This window comes from Mobula hypostoma, chromosome X1, assembly GCF_963921235.1.
Source record: "Mobula hypostoma chromosome X1, sMobHyp1.1, whole genome shotgun sequence".
Classification (NCBI taxonomy): Eukaryota; Metazoa; Chordata; class Chondrichthyes; order Myliobatiformes; family Myliobatidae; genus Mobula; species Mobula hypostoma.
Window position 1 is genome coordinate 11,259,037 of NC_086128.1, and position 23,297 is coordinate 11,282,333.

General features: G+C 43.8%; 2 protein-coding genes across 4 annotated transcripts in view; one reads left to right on the forward strand and one right to left on the reverse strand.

Annotated features, from left to right (window-relative positions):
- Positions 1 to 18,852, forward strand: part of LOC134340543 (cell division cycle protein 27 homolog) — a 119,500-nt gene extending 100,648 nt beyond the window's left edge. The window contains exon 19 of one of the 3 annotated variants that reach the window (XM_063037909.1): positions 16,970 to 18,827. In XM_063037909.1, the coding sequence (XP_062893979.1) occupies positions 16,970 to 17,568 (599 nt within the window). In that variant the 3' untranslated portion in view covers positions 17,569 to 18,827. Of the gene's footprint in view, positions 1 to 16,844 lie in introns of all 3 variants that reach the window. The other 2 variants (XM_063037912.1, XM_063037913.1) reach the window with 2 other exon arrangements.
- Positions 4,078 to 8,822, reverse strand: ndufa3 (NADH:ubiquinone oxidoreductase subunit A3). The gene is made up of 4 exons (XM_063037326.1): positions 8,763 to 8,822; positions 8,481 to 8,555; positions 8,156 to 8,233; positions 4,078 to 4,238 (listed from the first exon to the last, which is right to left on the reverse strand). Exons 1-4 carry the CDS (start codon positions 8,776 to 8,778, stop codon positions 4,147 to 4,149), a joined length of 261 nt encoding a protein of 86 aa, XP_062893396.1. The 5' UTR covers positions 8,779 to 8,822; the 3' UTR covers positions 4,078 to 4,146.
- Positions 18,853 to 23,297: the final 4,445 nt, after the last annotated feature.

Genomic DNA, 23,297 nt, shown 5'->3' on the forward strand with positions numbered 1-23,297 from the left:
CTTTCTCAATAAGCCTTCCATGGGGTACCTTGTCAAATGCCTTGCTGAAATCCATATACGCTACATCTACTGCCCTACCATCATCAATGTGTTTAGTCACATCCGTCAAAAAAAAAAGTCAGTTGTAAGGCACGACCTGCCTTTGACAAAGCCATGCTGACTATTCCTAATAATATTATGCATCCCCAAATGTCCATAAATCTTGCCTTTTAGGATCTTCTCCATCAACTTACCAACCACTGAAGTAAGACTCACTGGTCTATAATTTCCTGGGCTATCTCTACTCCCTTACTTGAATAAGGGAACAACATCTGCAACCCTCCAATCCTCGTCATTGATGATGCAAAGATCATTGCCAGAGGCTCAGCAATCTCCTCCCTCGCTTCCCACAGTAGCCTGGGGTATATGCCATCCGGTCACAGTGACTTATCCAACTTGATGCTTTTCAAAAGATCCAGCATATCCTCCTCCTCAATGTATATATGCTCAGGCTTTTCAGTCTGCTGTAAGTCATCCCTACAATCGCCAAGGTCCTTTTCCGTAGTGAATACTGAAGCAGAGTATTCATTAAGTACCTCTGCTATTTCTTCCATTCCATGCACACTTTTCCATGATACACTTGATTGATCCTATTCTCTCACATCTTAACCTCTTGCTCTTCACATACTTGTAGAATGCCTTGGGGTTTTCCTTAATCCTGCTCACCAAGACCTTCTCATGGCCCCTTCTGGCTCTCCTAATTTCATTCTTAAACTCCTTCCTGCTAGCCTTATAATTTTCTAGATCTCTATCATTACCTAGTTTTTTTAACCTTTCGTAAGCTTTTCTTCTTGACTAGATTTACAACAGCCTTTGTACACCATGGTTCCTGTACCCTGCCATCCTTTCCGTCTCAGTGGAATGCACCTATGCAGAACGCCACGCAAATATCCCCTGAACGTTTGCTACATTTCTGCCATACATTTCCCTGAGAACATCTCCCAATTTATGCTTCCAAGTTCCTGTTTGATGGCTTCTTATTTCCTTTACTCCAATTAAATGCTTTCCTAACTTGCCTGTTCCTATCCCTCTCCAATGTTATGGTAAAGGAGATAGAATTGTGATCACTATCTCCAAAATGCTCTCCCACTAAGAGACCTGACACCTGACCAGGTTCATTTCCTAATCCCAGACCAAGTACTGCCTCGCCTCTTGTAAGCTTATCTACATAATGTGTCAGGAAACCTTCCTGAACACACCTAACAAATTCTACCCCATCTAAACCCCTTGCTCTAGGGAGATGTTAATCAGTATTGGGGAAATTAAAATCCACCATCATAACAACCCTGTTATTATTGCACTGTTCCAGAATCTGTCTCCCTATCTGCTCCTCGATGTCCCTGTTACTGTTGGGTGGTGTGTGTATATATAATGCTCAGGAGAGTTATTGACCCCTTGCTGTTCCTAACTTTCACCCACAGAGAATCAGTAGACAATCCCTCCAGGACTTGGTCCTTTTCTGCAGCCGTGACACTATCTCTGATCAGCAGTGCCACACCCCCATCTCTTTTGCTCCCTTCCCTGTCCTTTCTGAAACATTTTAAAGCCTGGCACTCTTAAGTAGCTATTCCTGTACCTGAGCCACCCAAGTCTCTGTAATGGCCACAACATCATAGTTCCAAGTACTGGTCCAGGCTCTCAGTTCATCCACTTTGTTCATGATACTCCTTGCGTTAAAATAGACATCCCAAACCATCAGTCTGAGTGTATCCCTTCTCTATCACCTCTCTATCTCATGCTGCCTACAAGTTTTCTCTACTTTCCCACCCCCCAGCAATTCTAGTTTAAACTCTCCCCAATAGCCTTAGCAAACCTCCCTGCCAGGAATTAGTCCCCCTCGGATTCAAATGCAACCCATCCTTTTTGTACAGGTCACATCTGCCCCAAAAGAGGTCCCAATGATCCAGAAATCAGAATCCTTGCCCCCTGCTCCAATCCCTCAGCTACACATTTGTCCTCCACCTCACTCTATTCCTATGCTCACTGTCACGTGGCACAGGCAGTAATCCTGAGATTACTACCCTTGTGATCCTGCTTCTCAGCTTCCTTCCTAACTCCCTGTAGTCTGCTTTCAGGACCTCCTCCCTTTTCCTACCTATGTCGTTGGTACCAATGTGTACCACGACCTCTGGCTGTTCACCTTCATACTTCAGGATATCGTGGACGTGATCAGAAATATCCCAGACCCTGGCACCTGGGAGGCAAAAGTCCCCTATCACCGCAGCCATCCTCTACCTTTCCCTACCTTTCTGAGCCACAGGGCCAGACTCTGTGCCAGACGTGTGGCCACTGTTGCTTCCCCCAACAGTACTCAAGCAGGAGTATTTATTGTCAAGGGGTACATCCACCGGGGTGCTCTCTTGCCTCTGACTCCTGCCCTTCCCTCTCCTGACTGCTACCCACTTACCTGTCTCCTGAGGCCCCAGTGTGACTACCTGCCTATAGCTCCTATCTATCACCTCCTCACTCTCCCTGACCAGGCGAAGGTCATCAAGCTGCATCTCTAGTTCCCTAACACAGTCCCTAAGGAGCTGCAACTCGACGCACCTGGCGGAGATGTGGGAGGCTGGGAGTCTCCTGGACTTTCCCCATCTGACACCCAGTTCAGTGATGTGCATTTATGAAGTGATAACTCATTTTTTTCCACCTTGTACACAATCTGCCATATTGTTGCCACTCATTTGTCTATATTCCCTGAAGCACTCTGCATCCTCACCATGACTTTTACTCCCACTAAGTTGCATCATGAACAATTCTGGAAATGTTACTTGTAGTTTCCTCAAACAAATTATTAATCTAAATTGTGATACTCGGCACTGATCCCTGCCATGCCATGCCATGAATCACAGTCTGCCAATCTGAGAAGGACCCAATCACGACTACTTTTTCTTGTCTGCTCAACAGCTAAAATACCCTCGTCAATTACACATAATTCCATGTGGTCAAACTTTTCCAACCTTTTCAAATGCATTCTGAATTATCCAAACTTTGCTTTTCTCCTCAGTTGGTCAACTCAGTATTATTTGTCCATTCTTAAATGTATGTTTATCTGTGGTTTGAGATCACATCTTTTATGAAAGATTCAAGCAAATCTAGTTTTCTTCCTTATTGGGGGTCATAGAAACATAGAAAATAGGTGCTGGAGTAGGCCATTCAGCCCTTCGATCCTGCACCACCATTCAGTATGATCATGGCTGATCATGCAACTCAGAACCCTGTACCAGCCTTCCCTCCATACCCCCGATCCCTTTAGCCACAAGGGCCATATCTAACTCCCTCATTCACTACGAGGACATTTGGAAAATAGTAAATAGGGTTTCATCATCCCTGGAATTACCTCTTTCAATTCTGAGTTATTAAACCATCTGAAGTTAGAACTCTGGGTCAGAGCCAATCTGTAGGTGGAAAAGGATCTGTCGATTTTTTTGGGTTGAATCTCTGCACCAGGCCCTAATGCAGGGTTTCATCTCAAATCAGCCACAATTCCTTTCCTCCCATAGATGCTATCTGACCCATGAATTCCTCTTTCAGATTTTTTTCCCCTAGATTCAAGCATCTGCAACCTTCACTTCTGGATTATTTCCTCATTAGACACAACCACCTTGCACAAACAACAAAAGCTACCATACTTTATACACTATCCACTGAAAATCTGCTTCACAGCCATTAGGTAATGCAAAATATTTATTTTATTTATTCATTGAAATGCAGCGTGGAACAGGCCCTTCTGGCCCTTAGAACCACACCACAACCCCTGATTTAATCCCAGCCTAATCATGGGAGAATTTATGACCATTAACCTACCAACTGGTACATCTTTGAACTGTGGGAGGAAACCGGAGCACCCGGAGGAAATCCACACTGTCAGGTGGAGAACATGCAAACTCCTAACAGAACTGAACCTGGGTTATTAGTGTTGTAAAGCTATGCTACCATGATGCTAGTTATAAGATTGTACATTTCTGGCCTCTGATTTCCTCTCCCTATACCTTTGGTACAAATAGAAACCCTCTGAAAGTGTAAAAAGGAACTCAAAAGCATTTTGAACATGACTTTTATTTTTGCACTTTGTTTCTCAGTCACACACAAACTAATTCCATCCTCATCTCAAAGTTTCTTCATCCATTCGAGGGAAGGTCCAATTTTCTCACTGGGGTGGGATGGAATATTGGGCATGCTCCCATCATCCCGTACAGGAACTGCATAAAACAAACAAAGCAGTGACTGAGAGGAGAGAATTAAACATAAACAACAGATTGGCTCAGAGCAATTTTGGAAGATTGAATTCTACTGAGTAATATGTGGTACATCAGTGTCACAGTGAGCAAGTAGGGAGTATCAGTGTTACAGTGAAGGCTGTCAGCTAAATTAGTGTTGAGTCAAAGAAAAGTACAGCACAGAAACAGGCCCTTTGGTCCATCTAGTCAATGCCAAACTATTATTCTACCTACTCCATTGACATAACCAAACTTCCCTTAAACATTGAAAGCAAACCCACTTCCACTGGCAGTTCATTTCACATTCTCACTACCCTCTGAGTGAAGAAGTTTTCCCTTGAGTTACCCTTGAACTTTTCACATTTCACCCATGACATCTAGATCTAGTTTCACCCAACCGTTTTGTACCCCCAGAGATTAGAGATCAGACAGTTACCATTGTTTAGTGAAAAGAAAATTAAGTTTGACCAATCTACTGCTGTTCTTTGAAGAGGTAAATTATAATGGATAAAGGGAATGTACTACACAATCATACAAACTGTTGGTTAAGTCACATTTGGAGTATTATGTATAACTCTTGTTGCTATACCATTTTTTTTAAGTGATTAAGTTGGAGAGAGTCCACAAGTTCATGATGTTTGTGACTAGAGGTCCTGAGTTATGAGAAAAGACTGGATAGGCTGGCACTGTAAGAGGCTTTGGGGGAGGAAGGGAAGAGATGCTTATAAAGTCATGAAGGGCATAGATAGGGTGGTGGATGGTTACAATGTTTTCTCAAGGTAGAATAATCTAAAATTTGGAAGGGATCTGAGAGAAAACATTTTTATAGAGAGAACTATGAGTATACAAGCTGCCAGGGGAAGCTGTAAAGATGCTTAAAATTATAATGCAACCATAGACGGGTATGTGGATAGAAAATTTAAACTAGAGGCCAAACACAGGCAAATGCAACTAGCTTGGATAGACATCTTAGTTGGCAGGAAGGGCCTGTTTATGTGCAGTATAACACTGACTCTTGGATTTCTGGAGATATTTGATAGAGGCATAAAGTTATTGCAGAAAATAAACAATCATGGTGTAAGAGATCAGTAATAAATTCAAAATTGAGTAGCTAACAGGAAATGGAGTAAGCAGAATGGATTATTTTATATTAGGCACTATTTGAGTGGTGTGGCATAGTGGGGCCTTGACCTTTCATGATTTAGAAATGCATTGGATGAAGAGATCGGAGGTAAAATTTGTGGATGAACAAAGACAGGGAAATTGTGAAGTGGACTGTAATGCTGATACAGGGACAGCAACTAGTTTTGTGAAGGGACAAAGACTTGGGAAGTGGAGTACAGTATGTCTACAGTGAGCAACTGCAGATGTCTGCCAGCACAGAGGGATATGGGACTGTCACTGATGATGTGCAGACTTGGATGTGGCTGTGGCTGCAGCAAGTAACAAAAAGCTAACACAATGTTATGTTTACTGCTGGGGGAACTGAGTATGCAAGCAGGAGGTCAAGTTTCAGCTATACAAGGCAATTGAAGTACTGTGAACAGCCTGTTTCCTTATTAAAGAAAGGACATCAATGAATTTCAAGTGTTTCAGATGAGGTTTATTTGACCAAAATCTGCAACAGATGGGTAAGCCTTAAGGAAGGTGGGGGCAGGCTAGGCTGGGGTTGAGAAGAGTAGGAGGGGGTTTGATTGAAACACGAGATCCTGAGACGTGTTGGCAGGATGTGGGGAGGATGTTCTGAGTTGTAGAAAAGTACAGCACAGAAGCCCATCTAGCCCATGCAAATCATTTAAATTGCCTACTCCCATCAACATGCACCCAGGCTACAAGCCCTCCATGACCCTACCATCCATGTACCTAAACTTCCCTTCAACTTTGAAGTCAAGCTTGCCTGTACCACTTGCACTGAGAGCTCATTCCACACTCACTACCTTCTAAGTGAAGAAGTTTCCCTTTGTGTTCCCCTTAAAACTTTTCACCTTTCACTGTCAATCCATGACCTCTAATTGTAGTCCCACCCAACCTCAGTGGAAAAAGCCTGCATTTACCCTAGCTATACACCTCATAATTTAGTATACTTCTATCAAACCTCCCCTCAATTTTCTACGTTCCAAGGAATATAGTCCTAACCTATTAAATCTTTCCTTATGACACAGGTCCCCCAGTTTACGACCCTCTCCACCTGTGACACCACTTTCAATTAGTTATGAACCTGTATTCCCAGATCCCTTTGTTCTACTGCACTCCTCAGTGCCCTACCATTCACTGTGTAAGACTTACCCTGGTTGGTCCTACTGACGTGCAACATCTCGCACTTGTCTGCATTAAGTTGCAACTGCCATTTTTCAGCCAATTTTTCCAGCTGGTCCAAATCCCACTGCAAGCTTTGATGGCCTTCCTCGCTGTCCACTACACTCAATCTTGGTGTTATCTGCAAATTTGCTGATTTACCATTATCATCCAGATCATTGATACAGATGACAAACAACAATGGACCCAGCACTGATCCCTGCAGCACTCCACTAGTCACAGGCCTCCAGTCAGAGAGGCAACCACCTACCACCACTTTCTGCCTTCTCCTACAAAGCTAATGTCTAATCCAATTTACTCCCCAATCTGGAATGATGAGTGACTGAACCTCCTTAAGCAACCTCCCTCACTGGACCTTGTCAAATGCCCATGTAGACAACATCCACTGCCTTGCCTTCATCAACTTTCCTGGTAACTTCCTCGAAGAACTCTAAAGATTAGTTGGACACTACTGCCATGCTGACTATCCCTAATCACTCCATGTCTATCCAAATACTCATATCTGGTCCCTTAGAATACTTCACAGTACTGATGTCAGATTCACTGGCCTATAATTTCCTGATTTAACTTTACAGCCTTTCTTGAACAGCGGAACAACACTAGCTATCCTCTAATCCTCTGGTACCTCACTTGTCGCTGAGGATGATTTAAATATCTATGCTAGGGCTCCTACAATTTCTGCACTTGCCTCCCTGTGTCTGAGGGAACACCTTATCAGGCCCTGGGGATTTATCCACCCTAATTTGCCTTAAAACAGCAAATGCCACCTCCTTTGTAATCTGTATGGGCTCCACTATACCTCGCTGCTCCTTTGCCTCCCTTCTATAGATTCTGTGGCTGTCTCTTCCAAGTAAATACAAATGCAAAAAAATCTATTTTTAAGATCTTCCCCATATCTTTTAGCTCCACACATAGATCACCATTCTGATCTTCCAGAAGACCACTTTTGTCCTTTGCAATCTTTTGCTCTCAACATACCTGTGGAATCCCTGGTTCACTTTGTCTGGCGGGGCAACCTCACACCTTTTAGCTCTCTTGATTTCTTTAACCATATAACCATATAACAATTATAGCACGGAAGCAGGCTATCTCGGCACTTCTAGTCTTAAGTGTTCTCATGCATTTCTTGTACTTCATCAGCATCTCATTTGTTCCTACCTGCTATCCACCTCCCATTTTTTTCCTTAACCAAGGCCTCAATATCTCGACAGCCAACATTCCCTACACCTGTTAGCTGGAAGAACGGAGAACTATGTTCACTGCTTAACAATAGGGGGCTGCCCAGTTAAAACAGAGATAAAACATGATAGCTTCTCTCTATGAATCTTTGGAACTTTTCTTGAAAGGAATGCAGAGGTTTGTCAATTCTTAAAAAGCAAGGGGTGTAAGTTTACGTAGGCTGACAGTAATGTGGAATTCAGTTACATTTGCCATGATACTAATTGGTATAGCAGGTTTGAAGAGATAAATGTGTTTTACTGTGTCTAATCTACCTGTCTGTTGTTGGGTGGACAGAAGGGTTATAGTGTGTGGTGCAGGAAAAATATCCCACACATAGTACAAATGATTGGGAGCAGTTCTACCTGGGTACTGGAAAGGTACAGCACGATTCAGCCGAGTCTGGTATTCGGCAATGGGGCTCACCAGTGGCGTCAGTAAAGCTGAAACCAGAACACATGGACGTTACATGACCTTCCCATCATCACTCGCTGCCCCTTCCACCTCCCCCACCTGCTAACCCCACCCTCTATCCCTTACCCCCACTCCCCATCCCAACCTCGACCTCTACTCCCAACACCACTCAACCCCACCCCTCTACCTACTACCCCCCACACTCCCATCCCAACCTCTATCCCCCTTACCCCCCCCACCCTATCCCAACCTCTATCCCCTACCCACCCCACTCACCAACGATGCCGATTGCGAACGAGGTGACGATTACCGGCTCCTTTGCCCACGCCTTCTTCAGCAGAGCAGCGATATCTAGATAAAGGGATAGAGGGTCGGGTAAGGGTTAGGAGAAGAGGTCAGAGGAATAGGGAACGGAATCAGACCTCACACCCCCCGCCCCTTACCCCTGGCCGAAGACCGACCTGCTACAGTCACGGTATACCGAGGGCCCCCTACCACACCCCCACCTCCGCGAGATTCCTCTCGGACTTCACGGTGACCCACTACCCGCTCACTCACTGCGCACCACCGCCATCTTTCTTTTTCGTCACCGCGTAAGACCCACCTTGTTCATGATGTCATGGCTGACGAGTTCACTCTAAGATGTCTCCGGGCAGACCCCGCCTCGTCCTGTGACTTCTATGCGCTGTGCGCGGGCGTGTTAGTGTCGTGATAGGTGATCGGCGGTTCCGCGCGCGGTACCGGGTGCAGCCGGTCCTTTGTTTGTGCAGAATGTCCACATCCTTACATTCACTGCATAGTCAACTTCCCAGCTCAGAGTCCCTTGAACGAATATTATCTGTCGTCACCAGGCACTCAGTTTAAAAAAAAGACTTGCCCCACACACCGTTGGACTTAACTGCTCTCACATTAAGTCATGCTGTCAGGTATTAGACATTTCGATTCCGAGAAAAAGATACCGACTTGTCTACTCTATCTGTGCCTCTCATGATATTATACATTTCTATCCTATCTCCCTTCATCCTCTAGAACTCCAGAGGGGGAGGGGGAAAAACAAGTTTGTCCAATCTTATGCAGTTACTAATAAAAATATTTAGCTCCCTGTAAAAATATTTAGCTCCCAACCCTTTGTTCACATAAATAAGTATTACAACCAACGATTTTGATCAATTTAATTGAAAATGTTTATTTAAATATCACATTCTCCCTTTTTTCCCCACAAAAAAATGGAAAATTGTAAAGCATGAAAGACTTGCTCAAACTGTGCTAGCTTAGTTAAGGAGCATCAGTGAAAAGCAATCTCAAGATCTTACCAGAAATATTCGATTGGGATATGGTCACTCAAGGACATCAATTTTATTCATTTGAACCACTCCGTGCTTGCCCTGGCAGTGTGCTTTGGGTTGTTGTCCTGTGAAAAGACTAACTTCTTCCCTAGTTTATGCTTTCTGGCAGGTTTTTATCCTGAATCTCTCTGTATTTGGCAGCATTCATCTTCTCATCAAAATTCCTGACCAGATTTCCAGTCCCTACTGCTGAAAAGCATCCCCATAGCATGATGCTACCTCCACCATACACTATGGTAGGGATGGTGTTACCTGGCTGATGTGAAGCATTAGATTTATGCCACATGTACCATTTAGTGTTGAGGCTAAAAATTCCACTTTAGTCTCATCCGACCACAAGACCTTCTTCCACATCTTTACAGTCAGTATCTTCTAAGCGATGCTTACAAAGTCTTTACAGGCAAGGATGTACTTTTTTTTTAGCCAGGGCTTCTTCCTTGCCACTCTTCCATAAATACCCGTTTTGTGCAAGGCCTTAGAGATTGTGTAGCCATGAACTTCATCTCCAGTTGAAACCACTGACTTCTGCCACTCACTCAGAGTGACTGTTGGCATTCACAGTAGCCTCTCTTACAAGTGCCATTCCTCTCCCGTGACTAAGTTTAGAGCAGGGATTCCCAACCTATTTTACACTATGGGCCAATACTATCAAACGAGGGGGCCGTGGACCCGGGGTTTAGAGGGACCTAGGCATTGTGGCTGTGGTTTCATATTTTTCTGCTTTTATTTAGTTAACAAGTGATTGCACAGAGGCATGTCCAGTGCCTTTGAGATGGCCTTGTACCCTTCCCCAGAGTAGTGCTCATCTATTATCATTGAATTGATTTGTCTCAAATCCTCTTTTGTCTTCATTTTGGTTTGGTCTGTTAAAAATCTTCCATACTGTTAGACCTGACAGAGAGGAGAGGATATTTATTCTTATGAATTCATTGAAAACAGGTGACCTTCCAATTTTCTACATCAAATTGGGTGAGTTGGTTAGGTAAAATACAGTACATTGCATCTGAGGAAAGTTAGTGTGGGTAATTACAAACTGCCTCAAGTTTGGTTTTAATTTTTAGCAAATTGTTGACCAGTTTTGGAACTTTTCTTTTGATTTGACATGATGCAATGTTTTGTAGATCAACTCAAAATCCTACTTCAATACATTTTAAATTTAGAAAATGAGACGGTAAAATGTGAAAATAGTTGTAAAATGCATTTACAAAGCAATGTAGCACCTGTCCTCTAATAAGACCATAAGATATAGGAGCAGAAGTAGGCCATTCAGCCCATCGAGTCTGCTCCACCATTCAATCATGGACTGATCCAATTCTTCCAGTCATCCCCACTCCCCTGCCTTCTCCCCATAACCTTTGATGCCCTGGCTAATCAAGAACCTATCTATCTCTGCCTTAAATACTGACTGGCCTCAACAGCCGCTCATGGCAACAAATTTCACAGATTTGCCACCCTGTGACTAAAGTAATTTCTCTGCATCTCTGTTCTAAATGGACGTCCTTCAATCCTGAAATCGTGCCCTCTTGTCCTGGACTCCCCTACCATGGGAAATACCTTTACCATATCAAATCTGTTCAGGCCTTTTAACATTCGGAATGTTTCTATGAGATTCCCCCCTCCCCCATTAGAAACATAGAAAACCTACAGCACAATACAGGCCCTTTGGCCCACAAAGTTGTGCCGAACATGTCCTTACCTTAGAAATTACTAGGCTTACCCATAGCCCTCTATTTTTCTAAGGTCCATGTATCCATCCAGAAGTCTCTTAAAAGACCCTGTCATTTCCGCTTCAACCACCGCTGCCGGCAGCCCATTCCACGCACTCACCACTTTCTGCGGAAAAAAAAACAACTTAGCCCTGACATCTCCTCTGTACCTACTTCCAAGCACCTTAAAACTATGCCCTCTCGTGCTAGCCATTTCAGCCCTGGGAAAAAGCCTCTGACTATCCACACGATCAATGTCGCTCATTATCTTGTACACCTCTATCGGGTCACCTCTCATCCTCCGTCACTCCAAGGAGAAAAGGCTGAGTTCACTCAACCTATTCTCATAAGGCATGCTTCCCAATCCAGGCAACATCCTTGTAAATCTCCTCTGCACCCTTTCTATGGTTTCCACATCCTTCCTGTAGTGAGGTGACCAGAACTGAGCACAGTACTCCAAGTGGGGTCTGACCAGGGTCCTGTATAGCTGCAACATTACCTCTCTGCTCTTAAACTCAATCCCATGATTGATGAAGGCCAATGCACCATATGCCACCTTAACCACAGAGTCAACCTGCACACCAGCTTTGAGTGTCCTATGGACTTGGACCCCAAGATCCCTCTGATCCTCCACACTGCCAAGAGTATTGTCATTAATGCTATTTTCTGCCATCATATTTGACCTACCAAAATGAACCATCTCACACAATGAACTCCATCTGCCACTTCTCAGCCGAGTTTTGCATCCTATCAATGTCTGACAGCCTTCCACACTATGCACAACACCCCCAACCTTTGTGTCATCAGCAAACTTACTAACCCATCCCTCCACTTCCTCATCCAGGTCACTTATAAAAATCACGAAGAGTAGGGGTCCCAGAACAGATCCCTGAGGCACACCGCTGGTGGCCAACCTCCATGCAGAATATGACCCGTCTACAACCACTCTTTGCTTTCTGTGTGCAAGCCAGTTCTGGATCCACAAAGCAATGTCCCCTTGGATCTCATGCCTCTTTACTTTCTCAATAAGCCTTGCATGGGGTACCCTATCAAATGCCTTGCTGAAATTCATATATACTACATCTACTGCTTGACCTTCATCAGTGTGTTTAGTCACATCCTCAGAAAATTCAATCAGGCTCGTAAGGCACGACCTGCCTTTGACAAAGCCATGTTGACTATACCTAATCATATTATACCTCTCCAAATGTTCTCCTGAACTCCAGGGAATACAGCCCAAGAGCTGCCAGATGTTCCTCATACGGTAACCCTTTCATTCCAGGAACCATTCTTGTGAATCTTCTCTGAACCCTCTCCAATGTCAGTATATCCTTTCTCAAATAAGGAGCCCAAAACTGCCTCTAGAAATGAATGCCAACATTGCATTTGCCTTCTTCACAACCAACTCAACCTGGTGGTTAACCTTCAGGGTACCTTGCACAAGGACTCCCAAGTTCCTTTGCATGTTTGCATTTTGAATTCTCTCTCCATCTAATTAATAGTCTGCCCGTTTATTTCTTCCACCAAAGTGCATGACCCTACACTTTCGAACATTGTATTTCATTTGCCACTTCTTTGCCCATTCCCCTAAACAATCTAAGTCTCTCTGCAGGCTCTCTGTTTCCTCAACACTACCCGCTCCTCCACCTATCTTTGTATCATCAGCAAATTTAGCCACAAATCCATTAATCCCATAGTCCAAATCATTGACATACATCATAAAAAGCAATGGTCCCAAGACTGACCCCTGTGGAACTCCACTGGTAACCAGCAGCCAGCCAGAATGCGATCCCTTTATTCCCACTCTGTTTTCTACTGATCAGCTAATGCTCCACCCACGCTAGTAACTCCCTTGTAATTCCATGGGTTATTATCTTGCTAAGCAGCTTCATGTGTGGCACCTTGTTGAAGGCCTTCGGAAAATCCAAGTACACCACATCTACCGCATCTCCTTTGTCTACCCTAATCCAGGTAACATCTTGGTAAACCTCTTCTGCACCCTCTTTAATTTCTCAAATTCCTTACTATAACTGCACAACACTCTAATTATGTGGTCTAATCAAAGTTTTTACAACTACAATATGATTTGCCAACTTTTATACTCAACCAATTGGTTTTATGCCCAACCAATAAAGGCAATATACCATTTGTCTTCTTTACCACCCTTTCTACTTGTGTTGACATCTTCAGAGACTCTAGCCACATTTCTTCTATCTTCATAAGACATTGGAGCAGAGTTAGGTAAGTCAGCCCATTGAGTCTGCTGTGCCATTTCATCATGGATGATCCATTTCCCTCTCAACCCTGTTCTCTTACCATCTCCCCGTAACCTTTCACTCTCGGACTAATCAAGAATTTGTCAATCTCCACCTTAAATATACCCACTGACCTGGCCTCCACAGCCGCCTGTGTCAAAGAATTCCATAGAATCACCACCGTCTGGCTAAAGAATTTTTTCCCTCATCTCTATTCTAAATGGACATCCCTGTATTCTCAGGCTGTGTCCTCTGGTCTTAGACTCTCCCACCACCATCCTCTCCACATCCACTAGGCCTTTCAACATACAATAGGTTTCAATGAGATTTCACCACCCTTGCTCATTTTTCTAAATACAAGTAAATAAAGGCCAAGAATTATCAAACGCTCCTCATACGATAAGCCTTTCATTCCCAGGATCATTATTGTGAACCTCCTCTGTACCCTCTTCAATGTCAACACACACTTTCTTAGATAAAGGACCCAAAACTGCTTGCAATACTTCATGAGGCCTCACCAGTGCTTTATACATCAGGATCATGTTGTCTTGAGCAATATCAATAAAGTTCTATTCTGTAAAGCCTCAACATTATATCCTTGATCTTGCATTCCAGTCCTCTCGAAATGAATGCTAACACTGCATTTGCCTTCCTCACCACTAACTCAACCTGCAAGTTGACCTTCAGGGAATCATGCAGGAGGACTCGCAAATCCCTATGCACCTTGGATTTTTGAGTTTTCTCCCCGCTTAGATACTAGTCTGTTTCTTTCTATCACAGTGCATGACCATAAACTTCCCGACACTGTATTCCATTTGCCACTTCTTTGCACATTCTCCTCAACTGTCCATGTTCTGCAGACTCCCTGCTTCCTCAACACTACCTACCCTTCCACCTATCTTCTTATTGTCTACAAATCTGGCCACAAAGCCATCTTTGCCTCCTGCCAATCAGCCAATGCTCTATCCATGCTAGTATCTTTCCTGTAATACCACGGGCTCTTGTTAAGCAGCCTCATGTGTGGCACCTTGTCAGAGTCCTTCTAAAAATCCAGGTATGCAACATCCACCAATTCTCCTTTGTCTATCCTACTTGTTATTTTCCTCAAAGAATTCCAACAGATTTGTCAGGCAAGATTTTCCCTTAAGAAACCATGCTGACTTTGGCCTATTTTATCATGTGCTTTCAAGTACCCCGAAACCCCATTCAACACAAACTCCAACATCTTCCCAACCACTGAGATGAAGCTAACTGGCCTATAATTTATAATTTCCTTTCTTCTGCCTCTCTCTACCTTCTTGAAGAGTGGAGTGACATCTGCAATTTTCCAATCTGCCAGAACCATTCCAAAATGTAGTGATTCTTGAAAGATCATTATTGATGCCTTCACCATCTCTTCAGCTGCCTCTTTCAGAACCCTGGGGTGTACACCATCTGGACCAGATGACTTATCTACCTTCAGACCTTTCGGTTTCCCAAGCACCTTCTCCTTAGTAATAGCAATTGTACTCACTTCTGTCCCCTCACACTCTTGAGCTTCTGGCATACTGCTGGTGTCTTCCCAGTGAAGACTGATGCAAAATTCTTATTAAGTTCATCTGCCAGTTCTCCATTACTATCTCTCCAGTGTCATTTTCCAGTGGTCTGATTATATGCCCTCTCTTTTGCTTAAATGTTGGCCTTGACTTCCCTTGTTAACCACGGTTGCAAGATCCTGCCTTTAGAATACTTCATCATTGGAATGTATCTATTCTGCGCTTTCTGAATTGCTCCCAGAAACTCCAGCCATTGCTGCTCTGCTGTCATCTCTGCTAGTGTCCCCTTCCAACCAATTCTGGCCAACTCCTCTCTTGTGTCTCTAATTCTGTTTACTCTAATGCAATACTGATACATCTGACTTAATCTTCCTCCTCTCGAACTGTAAGGTGAATTCTATCATATTGTGATCACTGCCTCCTAAAGGTTCATTTACCTTAAGCTCCCTAATCAAATCCGGTTCATTACACAACACCCATTCCAGAATTGCTGTTCCCCTAGTGGGCTCAACCACAAGCTGCTCTGATAAGCCATCTCATAGGCGTTCTACAAATTCTCTCTCTTGGGAACCAACACCAGCCTAATCCTGCATATTGAAATCCCCATGACTATTGTAACATTGCCCTTTTGACACATATTTTCTATCTCCAGTTGTAATTTGTATCCCACATCATAGCTACTATTCAGAGGTCTGTATATAACTTCCATCAATGTCTTTTTACCCTTGCAGTTTCTTAACTCTATGTCTTCTGATCCTATGTCATCTCTTTCTACCTGCCTGTCCTTTCAATACAATGTGTATCCTTGGATGTTAAGCTCCCAACTATGATCTTCTTTCAGCCATGACTCAGTGATACCCACAATGTCGTACCTGCCAATCTCTAATTGCACTACAAGATCATCTACCTTATTTAGTATAATGTGTACATTCAAATATAACATATTCAGTCCTGTATTCATCACCCTTTTTGATTTTGTCCCTCTTTTGCACTGCAACTCATCCCATTGATTGCAATTTTCACTACTACTGTCTCTATTTGTAAACCAGCTACCCCATCCTCAGCCCTATCACTCCAGTTCCCATTCCCCTGCCTAATTAGTTTAAACTCCCCCCAACTGCTCTCGCAAACTGCCCGCAATGATACTGGTCTCCCTCGGGTTCAGGTGTAATCTGTCCTTTTTGTACAGGTCGTACCTTCCTCAGAGATCACAATGATCCTGAAATCTAAAACCTTGCCCCCTTCACCAGTTTCTCAGCCACACACTCACCTGCCAAATCATCCTATTCATACCTTCACTGACACAGGGCAAAGGCAGCAATCCAGACATTGCTACCCTGGAGGTTCTGTTTTTCACCTTTCTACTTAGTTCCCTAAAATCTCTTTTCAAGACCTCCTTGCTTTTCTAACCCATGTCATTGATGCCAATACGTACCAAGACTTCTGGCTGCCCCCCTTATAATGCTGTGAACCCGATCTGAGATGTCCCTGACCCTGGCACCTGGGGGGGCAACATACATACATTTGTATCCACAGAATCTTGAGTCTACTCCTCTAACTATGGAATCTCTTATCCTTTTCTCTCCCCTTCCCTACTGAGCAACAGTGCCTGACTCAATGCCAGAGACCCAGTCATTACGAGGTCTCCTTCGCCAATGCTCTCATCCCCGTCATAGGTCCTCATCTTCCACCACACCAGCCCCTTCCTTGATTACCTAATCCTTCACAATTTATGCCAGCTGCATCAAGATCCTACCACTAAACACGTTACCCATCCTTTTCCTTTAATCAATGTCAGCAAGACCAAGGAGCTGATTATTGACTTCAGGAGGAGGAAGCCAGAAGTCCATGAGCCAGTCCTCATCAGAGGATCAGAGATGGAGAGAATCGGCAACTTTAAACTCCTCGGTGTTATCATTTCAGAGGACCTGTCTTGGGCCCAGCACACAAGTGCAACTATGAAGAAAGCACAGCAGCACCTCTACTTCCTAGGGAGTTTGAGAAGATTCGGCATGGCATCTAAAACTTTGACAAACTTCTATAGATATGTGGAAGAGAGTATATTGACTGGCTGCATCACAACTTGGTATGGAAACACCAATGCTCTTGAACAGAAAATCTTGCAAAAAGCAATGGTTATGGCTCAGTTATTACGGGTAAAGGCCTCCCTATCATTGAGCACATCTACACGAAGCATTGTTGCAGGAAAGCAGCAGCCATCATCAGGAACTCCCCACCACTCAGGTCATGCTCTCTTCTTGCTGCTGCCATCAGGAAGGTGGTACAGGAGCCTCAGGACTCACCACCATGTTCAGGATCGGTTATTACCCCTCATCCATCAGGCTCTTGAACCAGAGGAGATAACTTCACTCAACTTCACTTGCCCCATCATTGAACTGTTCCCACAATGTGTGGGCACACTTTCAAGGACTCTTCATCTCGTGTTCTCAAAATGTATTGCTTATTTATTTATTATTATTATTTCTTTTTGTATTTGCCGTTTATTGTCTTTTGCAGACTGATTGTATGCCAGTTCGTGTGGTCTTTCATTGATTCTATTATGGTTAATTGGAGTTATTGAGCAAGAAAAGAATCACAGGGTTGTATATGGTGTCATATATGTACTAATAAATTTGCATTGAACCTTGAACTTAAAGTTTCAAAGGGATCTTCATGTTTCCCAAGTCTGCTATCTTATCCCCACCATTTCTCATCTTCTGACACCTTTCCCTGAAATTGCCGAAGGTGCAGTACCTCTTCCCTTCTTGGTGTACTGCTAATGTGTTTAGTGTTGTCCCCTCAGCACTGGAGAAACCAAACATAGAATGGGTAATTGTGGAGCACATATTCGGGCTGCAAGGGTGTCTCAGAGCCATTTTAATATTCTGTCCCACTCCTACTCTGCTACAAGAGGCACAATGTAAACTTGAGGACTATTGTCTATCTGGGCTGCAGATTTAGTTATTGAACTGATGGAGCTAGCATACTTAAGTTTTCTCCAGCTGTATCAGTGCTGCCATTACTGTTATAAGTCACTGCTTTTGTCTGACTTTTACTTTCCTCATTAGTAAGCCTTGTTTGTCCAGCACATCCCACAGCCCTGAACTTCACAACCAGCCTGGTCTGCACTGTCATGAATTGATTGTCCTTAGTGACCAAGGGAAACTGGGCAATTTAACCTAACAATAACCCTGATGTTGTCTGATCAGAAATGTTCCCTCCATTCCATTCATCCCTTATCACTTTCCCACTTCTGATTTAAGTTCTGTTTTCCCCTCCCCCTCCCCCTCCCTCTTCATCTCCCCCAGATGCCACTTGTCTTACTGTGTGCTTCTGGTATATCCTCTTTTAATTCCGTAGTTTCGGCATCTGCATTGTTTTTAAATTTTCTCAATAATAGCCTCCGGACTCAGCACTAGGTTCAGGAACACTTAATATCCTTGAGGTGCCAGGCTCTTGAACAAAAGGGGATAACTTCACTTGCCCCATCACTGGCATGTTCCCACACCCTATGGACTCGCTTTCAAAGGCTATTCTCATATTCTCAATATTTATTGCTTATTTATTTATTGTTATTTCTTTCTTTTTGTATCTGCACAATTTGTTGTCTTTTGTGTTCTGCTTGAATGCTCAAGTTGGTGTGGTCTTTTGTAATTTTATGACGGTTATTATTCTATTATGAATTTATTGAGTATGCCCACAAGAAAATTAATCTCAGGGTTATATATGGTGGCGTATATGTACTTTGATAATAAATTTACTTTGAACTTTAATAAATTCTGTTTAAAACAGTGATTATTTTTATAACTAGTATCCAATACTAGACTTCAGGAGACTCTTGCACCAAATGTGTGATTTATTGACCTGACACCCTTATCTCTGTGACATTCATCCCCAATCCTTGGATCTGTAATCTGATCCTGACCCACATTCCTAACACCAATCTTTAACCTAGCTGCTGTTGCTTGCAAGGCCCACCCACCCTCATCCGTCAGCCCTTTTATTCCGGATCCCAATCCCATTTCCATCTGTCACTATACTATGTATCCTGAGCCATTGACCCTCATCCACAGCCATTCCCAGTTTTTGGACTCTCACATTCCATGCAGAACCCCATCCCAAAGGCACACAGTCAATCCCCAGTCCTTGAGCATAATTCTGAAACCCAAGCTGCAGCCCAGCACCTTCTTCCAGCTCTGACCTCAAGCCACAGTCTACCTGTCTGATTTCCAGGCCTTCTATGACCCAGACTCTCATTCCTGACCTTTTCACTGATCACAATTCTGATTCTGACTTCAGATTTGATCCCTGTCCTCTACCCCATCCACAGTTCTCAAGTCACATCCCCATCCGTGACCTATTCACCCTCCATCCTGCATTTCTAGTCCTATCCTCAATGCATCATTATTCTCAGGCCACCTCCATCCCCTTCACCCATCCCTGAGCCCGTATCAGCATCCGCTCCAGGCTTTGGAATACTTAATCACATTCCTGACTTGTTCATGGTGAGATGTACCTTGGGTGGTCAGGTGAGTAACGTGCCTTGGGATAACTGGACTCACTGTAATATGGAGCAAGGAGGCAGCCAGGAAATGGGTAGGGGCACCAAAGGGGTAATCCATGTGTAGTGCCAGGGGATGCTGATAAATTGATTTATTATTACACACTTACTGAGGTACAGTGGAAAATTTTATTTTACATGCCATCCATACAGATCATTCATCTATCAGTGCATTGAGGTAGTACAAGGTAAAACAGTAACAATGCAGAATGCTGTTACAATTGCAGAGAAAGTGCAGTGCACATAGGCAAAAAGGTTCGAGGTCAGGACAAGGTAGATTGTAAGGTCAAAAGTCCATGTTATCCAATTAGCATAGAAGCTGTCCTTGAGTCTGGTGGTGTGTGCTTTCAGGCTTTTGCATCTTTTGCCCAATGGGAGAGAGGAGAAGAAAGAATGTCTGGCATGGATGGGAGGCTTTGATTTTACCAGCAGCTTTACTGAGGCAGTGAGAAGTGCAGAGTTAGAAGAATATTTCTCTTATATTTTCACCGAGTTCAGAGTAGGTTGGTATTAACAAGCCAAGGTTAAAATCAAAGTCATATGCACAAATACATGCATGCATAAGGTGTAACAGAAAACTTGCTGTACTTGCAGCAGCACCACAGGCACATAGCATCATACAAGCAGCATTCACATGAAAACAAATTATACACAATTTTTATAAGAAAGAACATAATTAGAACAAAAAGGTCATTTTGGTGGAAAGTGATCGAAGTTCTGAGATGCAACAGGACTTGGGAGTCCTCGTGCAGGATACCCTCCAGGTTAACCTCCAGGTTGAGTCGTTGGTGAAGAAGGCGAATGCAATGTTGGCATTCATTTCTAGAGGAATAGAGTATAGGAGCAAGGATGTGATGTTGAGGCTCTATAAGGCGCTGGTGAGACCTCACTTGGAGTACTGTGGGCAGTTTTAGTCTCCTTATTTAAGAAAGGATGTGCTGACATTGGAGAGGGTACAGACAAGATTCACTAGAATGATTCTGGGAATGAGAGGGTTAACATATGAAGAACGTTTGTCTGCTCTTGGACTGTATTCCTTGGAGTTTAGAAGAATGAGGGGAGACCTCATAGAAACATTTCGAATGTTGAAAGGCATGGACAGAGTGGATGTGGCAAAGTTGTTTCCCATGATGGGGGAGTCTAGTACGAGAGGGCATGACTTAAGGATTGAAGGGTGCCCATTCAGAACAGAGATGTGAAGAAATTTTTTTAGCCAGAGGGTGGTAAATCTGTGGAATTTGTTGCCACAGGCGACAGTGGAGGCCAAGTCATTGGGTGTATTTAAGGCAGAGATTGATAGGTATCTGAGTAGCCAGGGCATCTAAGGTTCTGGTGAGAAGGCGGGGGAGTGGGACTAAATGGGAGAATGGATCAGCTCATGATAAAATGGCGGAGCAGACTCGATGGGCCAAATGGCCGACTTCTGCTCCTTTGTCTTATGGTCTAGCCGTAATAGTGATTTGGGTTGTGCTGGTTGGTTTAAGAAGTGAATGGTTGAAAGAGCGTAGCTGTTTTTGTACCTGGTGGTGTGGGACTTCAGGCTTTTGTACCTTCTGCCAGATTCTAGCTGTGAGAAGAGGATTCTTGATGAAGGATGTTACCTTGAGGCAACACCTCCCGTAGATACTACTGCTGGTGGGGAGGGATGCGCCTGTGAAGTATTTGGCTGAGTCCACTACTCACAGCAGTTTCTTATGAGCCTGCACATTCAAGCTGCCATACTCAAGTATGCAACCAATCTCAATTTGTTAGTGTTCAGTGATAAGCCAAACTTCTTAAGAAAGTAATGACACTGGCGTGTCTTCCTTAGGATTGTGTCTATATGCTGGGCCCAGGTCAGGTAATCTGATATAATACTGACTCTCTCCACTGTCAATCCTCCAATATAGACTGGTGTGTGTGTGTGTTCACCCTCCCTTCCCGTTCCTGAAGTCAACAATCAGCTCTGTAGTTTTGCTGATATTGAGTGAGAGTTTGTTAATGGCAACACTGAATCAGGTGTCTTATCTCCATAAGATATAGGAGGGAAATTTCATTATGGCTGATACAATTTTCCTCTCAGCCCCAATCTCCTGCCTTCTACCTGTATCCCTTTGCGCCCTGACCAATCAAGAATCTTATCAAACCTGCCTTAAATATACATAAAGACTTGGCTTCCAGAGAGACAGGTGGCAAAAAATTCCACACATTCACCACTCTCTGGCTAAAGATATTCCTCATCTCCATTCCAAAAGGACACCCCTCTATTCGGAGGTTTCAATCCTGGAATTATTCTCATGAACCTCCTTTGGACCACCTCCAGCTTCAGCATATCCTTTCTAAGATAAGGGGCCCAAAACCTGCTCACAATACTCCAAGTGAGGCCTCACCAGTGCTTTATAAAGTTTCAACATGACATCCTTGCTTTTATATTCTAGACCTCTTGAAATGAAAGCAAATTAACTGTTAAGGAATCCTGCACAAGGACTCCCAAGTCCCTTTGCACCTCAGTTTTTTGTATTTTCTCTGTTTAGAAAATAGTCAACCCTTTCATTTCTTCTGCTAAAGTGCATGACCATACACTCCCTGCCACTGCATTCCATCTGCCATTTCCTTGCCCATTCTCCTAATCTAAGTTCTTCTGTGGCCTCTCTACTTCCTTAAAACTACCTGCCCCTCCACCTATCTTAATAACATGTGAACTTTGCAATGAAGCCATCAATTTGGGGGTAAGGTATTGGTGTGGGTGGAGAATTGGTTAGCAGACAGGAAGCAAAGAGTGGGAATAAACGGGACCTTTTCAGAATGGCAGGCGGTGACTAGTGGGGTACCGCAAGGCTCAGTGCTGGGACCCCAGTTGTTTACAATATATATTAATGACTTGGATGAGGGAATTAAATGCAGCATCTCCAAGTTTGCGGATGACACGAAGCTGGGTGGCAGTGTTAGCAGTGAGGAGGATGCTAAGAGGATGCAGGGTGACTTGGATAGGTTGGGTGAGTGGGCAAACTCATGGCAGATGCAATTTAATGTGGATAAATGTGAAGTTATCCACTTTGGTGGCAAAAATAGGAAAACAGATTATTATCTGAATGGTGGCCGATTAGGAAAAGGGGAGGTGCAACGAGACCTGGGTGTCATTATACACCAGTCATTGAAAGTGGGCATGCAGGTACAGCAGGCGGTGAAAAAGGCGAACGGTATGCTGGCATTTATAGCGAGAGGATTCGAGTACAGGAGCAGGGAGGTACTGCTGCAGTTGTACAAGGCCTTGGTGAGACCACACCTGGAGTATTGTGTGCAGTTTTGGTCCCCTAATCTGAGGAAAGACATCCTTGCCATAGAGGGAGTACAAAGAAGGTTCACCAGATTGATTCCTGGGATGGCAGGTCTTTCATATGAAGAAAGACTGGATGAACTGGGCTTGTACTCGTTGGAATTTAGAAGATTGAGGGGGGATCTGATTGAAACGTATAAGATCCTAAAGGGATTGGACAGGCTAGATGCGGGAAGATTGTTCCCGATGTTGGGGAGGTCTAGAACGAGGGGTCACAGTTTGAGGATAGAGGGGAAGCCTTTTAGGACCGAGGTTAGGAAAAACTTCTTCACACAGAGAGTGGTGAATCTGTGGAATTCTCTGCCACAGCAAACTGTTGAGGCCAGTTCATTAGCTATGTTTAAAAGGAAGTTAGATATGGCCCTTGTGGCTAC